At 40.6% G+C, this 8,292-nt stretch overlaps 1 protein-coding gene across 1 annotated transcript in view; it reads left to right on the top strand.

Annotated features, from left to right (window-relative positions):
- Positions 1-228: 228 nt before the first annotated feature.
- The window catches only part of nhsb (Nance-Horan syndrome b (congenital cataracts and dental anomalies)), a 45,104-nt gene continuing 37,040 nt past the window's right edge, over positions 229-8,292 (top strand). Inside the window, exon 1 of the mRNA XM_026320197.1 lies at positions 229-508. Within this exon, the coding sequence (XP_026175982.1) occupies positions 229-508 (280 nt within the window). The remainder of the gene's footprint in view (positions 509-8,292) is intronic.

The following is an 8,292-nucleotide window of genomic DNA, read 5'->3' as shown; positions in this document are numbered from 1 at the left end:
GAGCGGGAGTGTGAGTGATCCCCAGAAACCAGCAGCAGGATGGAGGATCTCAAGGAGAATCTGGGAACTTTGGATTGACGCCCGGGGATAACGCGCGGTCGGCCTGAACCTTATCGGGTTTCTCGTGGATTTATATATTTGGATGTTTGTTTCCCCGTTTATCCTTTTTCTTCTAGGCAGTGGGAATTTACACTTGGCTTACAACTCCTATTATTTCTGGCGTACAAAATGCCATTCGCTAAAAGGATTGTGGAGCCGCAGCTTCTGTGCAGGCACCAGATCCCCAACGATGAAGGTCTGCTTTTCGAGGACCTGTGTGCCATCAGTAACGTGGTTCTGTCCCGGACCTTGCGACAGCTGTCCGACCTGGCCCGGCACGCCTGCTCCTTATTTCAGGAGCTGGAAAACGACATCCTTAGCACCAACCAGCGGGTCTGGGTTCTCCAGAACAAAATAGGCCAGATACAGCAGACTGCCAGTGCCCTAGACCCTAAAAAAGAGGCAGTGCGTAAGTAGACCAGAACATGTGCATATAGCCCCTCTCAAAAGAGAAATCACCGTCTGATTTACACCTGTGTATTTATTCATTCATATTCTACATGTGTGCCATCATGCTTCGAAGGGCGCCCACCTCAAAATTATTTTTACCCAGCTGCACGCACGCACGCCCGCCGTAGACGCGGTCGCGCTCTCATCCCCCATTGAAATGTGTCACACGGTTGCATTTGCGCATTCGGCCAGTGACTAACACAGAGATGCATTTTCAGAACACAGGATGTGTTTACTGCTCATTTGTTTGGCGGTCTGGACTCGGGTGTTTGTGTACATAAGTGTGTGTGTCCGGCAGTCCGGAGGTGGGAGGTGTGGGGGGGGGACGCGCGTGTGTGTGTGTGTGTGTGTGCGCTCACTGGCAGGCAGCGCGGAGCGGAGCGGAGGGGCGTGTGTTGCCGCTGCATTGGCTCAGCATCGCAGTGTCGTTACTGCGGGTAGCGCACACCTGAAGCATGTTCAGGCGGTGTTTTTGGTGGCATGACTCCTTGCTCATTTGAATATATGAAGTTCAGTTTGGAGAAAACCTTACAAGGGTTTTGGGATGTGTGTCTGTGTATGTTTGTGTTGGGGTTTTCACAGACGACTCCCCGTGCGCCAAACCCACCCTTTCCACATGCAGCGGTACCAACCCAGCATCAGTAATGAATCCAGATGTCCATGTAGCCTATCAGGGCAAACATGAATTGATCATGACTAGACACTCGGGTGTCTTTGTAATTGCAGTTCATGCTGCTGTGGACGGATCCCATCAAAAATAAACCTGGCTGGCATCAATGAGAGACTGCGATTCAATGTAACAGCGCCTTCTGTACAGCGGCAACATATTATTTATATCCTCTGCAGTCCCTTCAGTATGATGCTTTTGATGTGAGACGATCTGTTAAGTGATTTTAGCACAATTTTGTTCAGTGGCAGTCATCACCACTGTAGGTTATCATAATCTGGGACAATCAAAGAGCATTTTGTGGCCTTAAGCTACTGTAGGCTCATGAATTTCATCTTTAGATTTACCCTCCAACCACACACACACACACACACACACACACACACACACACACACACACACACACACATCACAGCATATGTGTCAGAGAGGCAGGCTGTGTCTTTATTGGATAGAAAAAAATCCTACTATATTGCTCTTTTATTCTGAAGGCTACACATAACAATTGTGTGACAAAGACTTTGAATTTTCTCTAACTGAAAGAAACAGACCTCTGGTATTCTATGATGAAGCTCTTGCACAGTATTGCTCTTTACACTGTGACATAAACATACAACTCTCACATCTCATTATTAAAACCTTAACCCTGCTGGCAACACAAAACCAAGAAACCTGTCTGATACACCTGCTGTGCTCAGAAAACCATGAAATACTGATTTACTTCAATGGAATGTGCATATATATCCCAGTAGCCAGTCTTATCACTTAGCACATGCTCTTCCAAAGATGCAGCACTGTCAGAGGTTTGTGAATCTCAAATCCAACAATGCTTGTGTGAGCATGCAATCAATTAAGACTAGTTATATGCACCTTATATGCATGATTTTGGACAGAAATCTGACACCTTTCAATCTAAATGGGCTGGCCAGTTTAGAATTAATTTTAACTCATAAAGTGGCTGCTGTATGGCCCTACAAACACAGCACTCAACATCATGGGGGGCCAACTGATGGTCTAGCATGATGCTACTGATAAAAAAATAACCATGAACACTCTTTCAAAAATGGGAATTTTATGTTGCTCTGTTTTCCTTTGCTGCACCTGGATCCACTTTCACCTAAGAGTTTTTGATGCAGCATTATATGGCAAAAGCCTGGCAAAGCAGATGGATGACTCAACGATGTCTCTGCTTACAAATGTAACAGCACGCTTTTCCAATCACACAATCTGACATGAGTCTTTGCACTTCACATTTGTTCTTGTCAGTTACCAGCATAATCATTTGGCAAGTCAACATTTTGGATCATTATCCAGCCTTTCTTTCTATTTTGGATTGTTGGGCCTTGGATTGTTGACATTTCAGGATAAATTTATTCAACATGACTCCGACTGAAAAAATAGTTTTTGATTGTGTGCTTAGTTGTAGGGTGAGTCTGAGTCCTCTGTAGGCCGGTGCTCATATTTGGATGTTCACCAAAGTTTTGCTGTTTTTATTCAGCTTTAGAAAAGGCTATTATCTTCCTATTTTTCTCAAGTGGCAGCAATAACCCAGAGGAGCTGAATAGCTGTTTATACACAAACAGATATTCACTGTTAGTGATAACAGAGTTTCCTCATGTGACTGTGGGCTGTATCAAGATTCAAGATAATCAATATGGTTCTAAGCTGGATTGATCGTGAACATAGCAGGGTTCAGACAGTTTGTGTCTGTCACATTCACGGAAAACAATATATTATGTGAGGCATTTATCAGAACTGCTGAAACAGTCAGATAGTAACTATCCATTAAAACAACATTTTAACTGTCCAAAAGTCAACTATAGTAACAGTGTCAGTGTGTTTGATGATCTAATGTCTGTATTGAATGATAGAAATGCTGAAGTAGCCTAAGTCCCAAACTGAATTGCAGACATAATGAAGATAAATCAAAATTGTATTGTTAAAGAAAATTTTATATCCTGCAACAGGTCTTAATGTATTTACTAAATTTTTGACCTGATGCCTGAGTCGTACAGGAAGCATTTCACTCATGCTCTTCAGTCATCTGTTTCTAGTGTCTGAGCCAACATCACTGAATCAACCTACACAGACTGTGTTATTACTTGTACTATATGTGTATAAAAACAAACCAAAACATATTTTACTCTTTATGTGAGTGACCTACTCTCAGTACTGAACCTCAATGCCTCCGGTGTTAATACAGATGAAGGAGTGAAGCTGCTACTCTACTAACATACTGGCCATGTTACAACTCTTGTGTAGACAGTCAAATAAAATGTAATGATACCTTGATTTGAACCTGTATAAGTTTCATTAGGGCTGCAACTGATGATTATTCTCATTGTCGATGGATTGTTAACAATCCATATACGGATGATCCATATACTACAGAGCAGTGAGGAATGCCTAGAATGCCATCTTCAAGCGCTAGTCCAGCCAAAGATACTTATTATTTTTGAACCATCGAGAACTTTGGGGATTTTTGCTTAAGTGAAAGTGAAAGTGACTAGCCAAGTATGGTGACCCATACTCGGAATTTGTGTTCTGCATTTAACCCATCCCAAAGTGCACACACACACAGCAGTGAACACAGACTGTGAACACACACCCGGAGCAGTGGGCAGCCATCGCTGCGGTGCCCGGGAAGCAACTGGGGGTCCGGTGCCTTGCTCAAGGGTCTCACCTCAATCGTGGTATTGAAGGTGGACAGAGCGCTGGCTATTCACTCGGCCCCACTGACAATTCCTGCCGGTCCTGAGACTCAAGTCCGAGTGCCTATCCATTAGGCCACGACTGCCCCATGCTTTTAAAGATGACTATAACAATTTAATTAATGATCAAAATAGTTGCAGAGTTGTGTCCTGAAAAGTGACCTAATTGACAACTTAATGTTTCAGCTCCATTTTTTTGGTTGATGTATATTGTTGCTGGGCAACTGTGTTACTATATTGATACTTAATTTTATTTTACTTTGTTGCTAATGCTATGTGCAGGGCCGTGACACTGATAGTGCTATACTGTAAGTTGTTAAAATGCTGACATACATGCCACTACACAACACAATCAAACACCAAGAAATCAATTGATACTGTAGCTCGCTGGCTACTTTCCATTACTAAGACACTCCCATTTTGATAGAATAGGTTTAAGAATAAAAGGTTAGATCCTGATGTGACTGCCACACTGAGGATTCAGATACCAGGTAGCATTAAAAAAACTGACCGCTGTTGCACTTCACAACACTGAAGAGAGTACCGTACAGCAGACAGCCGTCTGACCACTGGGACACACATACATTGAATTATCAACTAGCACTGCAGCGCTTTACAGCTTTTTAGCCCCTTTTAGATCTTTGTTTTTATTTTGCTCTCTGAAAACTCACTCCATGGTAAGTTTTACAGGTCTCATTAACCATATTTCCAGCAGCAACAGCAGCAAAATTCTCTGACAGACCCCCTCACCTGCCCAGCTCCAAACTGCAAAGAGAAACTCGTCCTAGAAACTGGGATGGTAAAAGTACTCAGATTCTTTACTCAAGTAAAAGTAGCAACGTCACGATGTAAAAATCTTCTGTTACAAGTAAAAGTCCTACATTCAAAATGTTTTTTTCAAAAGTATTAACACTAAAATATACTTGAAACAACAAAAGTATAAGTACTCATTAAGAATGGCACATTTAACAATAATGTATACATTACTGGATTATAATTACTTATGCATTGTTGTATGCATCACATTTAATGTTGCAGCTAAGTTTAACTAACAAGATGCCCACCAGTATTGTTAATTTCCTAAGGATCAATAAAGTGTTTTTGTATACTTGTTTTTATTATATATTCTGAAAAGTAGCTAATGACTAAAGTTAATAAATGTGGTGGTGTAGAAGGTACAGTAATGCCTCTTAAATGTAGTGAAGCAGAAGTAAAAGCAGCAAAAAGTGAAAATACTCAAAATTGTACTTAAAGGTGCAATGTGTAAAATGTGAAAGATTTAGGGCATCTAGTGGTGAGATCACAGAATCCAACCTTATGAGCACCACTCACACACCACCCCCTTGTTACTAGGTGCGAGGGAGGGTACGTTGGCCATCACGGTTAAAACAAACTTGATTCCCTGTCTACAGCCAGTGGTTGGTTTGTCCTTCTGACCATGGTGGCTCAAGATAATCACTGGTGTTATTTTCTAGTGATTACACACTAATGAAATCATATAGATGAATATATTACATTTCTGCTAATAAATGACTCTTGTAATGTTATCATATATACTGAACCTTTAAGTAAAGAGCTTAGTAAATGTACTTAGTTATTTTCCACCACCTGCTACAATTGCTAATAATAGTATTCAGTTATATCACAGTTTGTTGTGTATATTATGCTTCAATTAATTACTTGGGTGTAAAACTGTGCTAAAACTATGTAACTATGGGGTGACAGGTTTGAGGTTCAGGAGCAGTTACAATCCACACACTTGTGCACACACTCACACACAAGGTGGAAGGTTTTTTAATCTGAAAATATTCATCTATAGCAAATATATTGTACTGCTCTGGCAACACTGGTTTCTTCCTGGTATGGTGTTAAAGCAAATTTGACTTTGAATTTAAATTTGAGAGAGCATGGCCTGTGGCAGCGGGGGACTGGTCTATCTCACTAGTCTGCATAGTAACAAGAGAGAGAGGGAGGTCTGATTTAACCTTTCAGCTGAGTCAATCTCTTTCTCTCTCTCTAGATTTTTACTCACTATTTGCTATTTGTACTACAAATAGCATTATTTCTGGAGCACAAGTCACATTGTTGAAACAGTTTGTTATGGACAAAATGAGAAGAGAAAAACAGTACACAGTACAGTGTGTCATTCTCAGTGGTCTGGAAGGAAATGCGGGGGTTTCTTCTGGTTCTCACTTGCAAATACACACAAAACTCTTAAAGTCAAAAGAGAAATAGAGACATATTTACCAATTTCATATGGTGCTACTGGCCAACAGGCATAATGTGTTCAGTGTGTTTGGTTCAGGGATCTGATTTCAACCACACAAGGGAGATTAAGATACACTCTGTTCAGGCGCATCTTGTATGTCTCACACTTAACCACAGAAACTCACACACACTGCACACAAAGAGCATCAATTCAGATGTTTTCAGAATCTAATATCTGCTCTTGTTCCTCCCTCACAGCTTCTTCAGTGTCTCTGTCACCATCTGTCCCTTCCTTCATTTCGCATATCTGTGTCCATTCTCCTCCTCCTCGTCTCAACCATACCTCTTCCCTCACTGCCCTACTTTCCCCATCATCATCAGCATAGAGAGACTTCTGCCTCTTGACAGCATATTTAATGTTTAATGCACTTTGATTTCCACCCAGACACTTACAAGCCTGAGAGGAGAGAAGAACATTTCATAACGTAGTGAAAGGGAGAGAGAGAGAGAAGGATAAGGGAAGGCCACAGGGCAGGGCTTCTCATGTCGAATAGCATGCACACATGTATTAATGTTTACAATAAACAACTGACAGATGTAAACTCACGTTTTTTGCAGATAAATATGAAACTTGTGTGGAAAAACATAGTACACCATTAGTATTAGTAGTAGTATGATTTATATAGAGAATATTTGAATCTGCAACAAGTTCTAATGTTGGCCATTCACTCAAAACTAAAAAGAATTAACACCTTCAGGCTAATTCACACTGAATTTGTGATCATGTTATTAATAATGTGTCATGTCTAAGATATTGTAGATATACTGAAGATGTCCCCCCCCCCCGTCTCTCCTCAAAACCAGCAGCTAAAAAATAGTGCGCCTGTGGCTCTATGGATAACAGCCTCACAGTCACTACTGGATGGAGGGTGTTTTTGATACAGTCTATTTCTTAGTTGGACTATATAAAACAAACAAATATTTGTGTTAATTTCTGTACTACTCACTTTGTATAGCCTATTAGCAGCTCCTCTAAACTTTTAGCTGAAGTGAAGGCCTGTTTATCCTTCAAACTGCCCATATTTTTCATACTTTAACCAAAAGAGAATAATGCCTTCATATGCACTTGAACAGAAACAGTTTAAAAAGTCACAATGGTATTTCCACTTCACTATGCAGCCCCTAGAGCACCCCCACTTCCCATGCTAATGGTGAAAGAACAGGATAAAGACGGCGATACGAACTACGGACAAGAATACTAAAAAGCTACTTAACACTACATTTTAGTGTGAACATGCCCACTTCACATACAGCTAAAGAAAAGAAAAAGAAATTTAATTATTTATGGTTTATTCATTTGGGAAAAATAGGTTTTCACAATTAGAATGACAATATATCAAATACTTTTAAAAGAGCCCACTTATTCATGTGGGCAATGAGCCAGTCAGTGCCACTGAATGAGACTGATCTGTGTGTCCAGGGTGAGCAGCTTTGACTGAAATCAACAGGCATCTCATTTAATGTCTAATACATGTCTAATACATGCATGTGAAGTGAAAAAGGCTCACCCCGGCTGAGAACCAATGTGCTGATTTAAAGTGATTAAATGACTGCATGATAATATTGTTTAGAAAGAGAAATCTTAAAACTAAAATACCACACTGACATTTCCATCATCAGCATGAAGATAGAAAGTCAAAATAAAGATAAAGGCAGTAGTGGTAAGGCTCAAGAACAGGAGCACTTGGATATTTTTCTACCTTCATTGTGTTTTGATCTCCTGCGTCTTACACAACTAAATCAAAGCATATGGTCAGCATATGTTTGTTACCATAGAAACATGTATGGGGGGTCACAAGAGCTTGATGTTGCATTTATTATTATCATGTGCACAAGACGACAGAGCGTGCACGCACACGCACACACACACACACACACTCATCAGACATCAGACCATATGTATCAGTGAGAGGGGCAGTGTGGGGATTATAAAAACAAAAAACACAGCTTATTTTATTCAACTCCTCTGAATCTTGGATAGTAAAAATCATGGCCCAATTACCTCTATATTAATTTTGATGAATTATTCTGTTGCCTGATGTACAATAGCGTGCACACACACACACACACACACACACACACACACACTCATCAAAT

Source organism: Mastacembelus armatus, chromosome 3 (genome assembly GCF_900324485.2).
Source record: "Mastacembelus armatus chromosome 3, fMasArm1.2, whole genome shotgun sequence".
NCBI classification, from domain to species: Eukaryota; Metazoa; Chordata; class Actinopteri; order Synbranchiformes; family Mastacembelidae; genus Mastacembelus; species Mastacembelus armatus.
The sequence above is the reverse complement of the archived record's forward strand: the minus strand, read 5'-3'. Positions and strand labels throughout refer to the sequence as shown.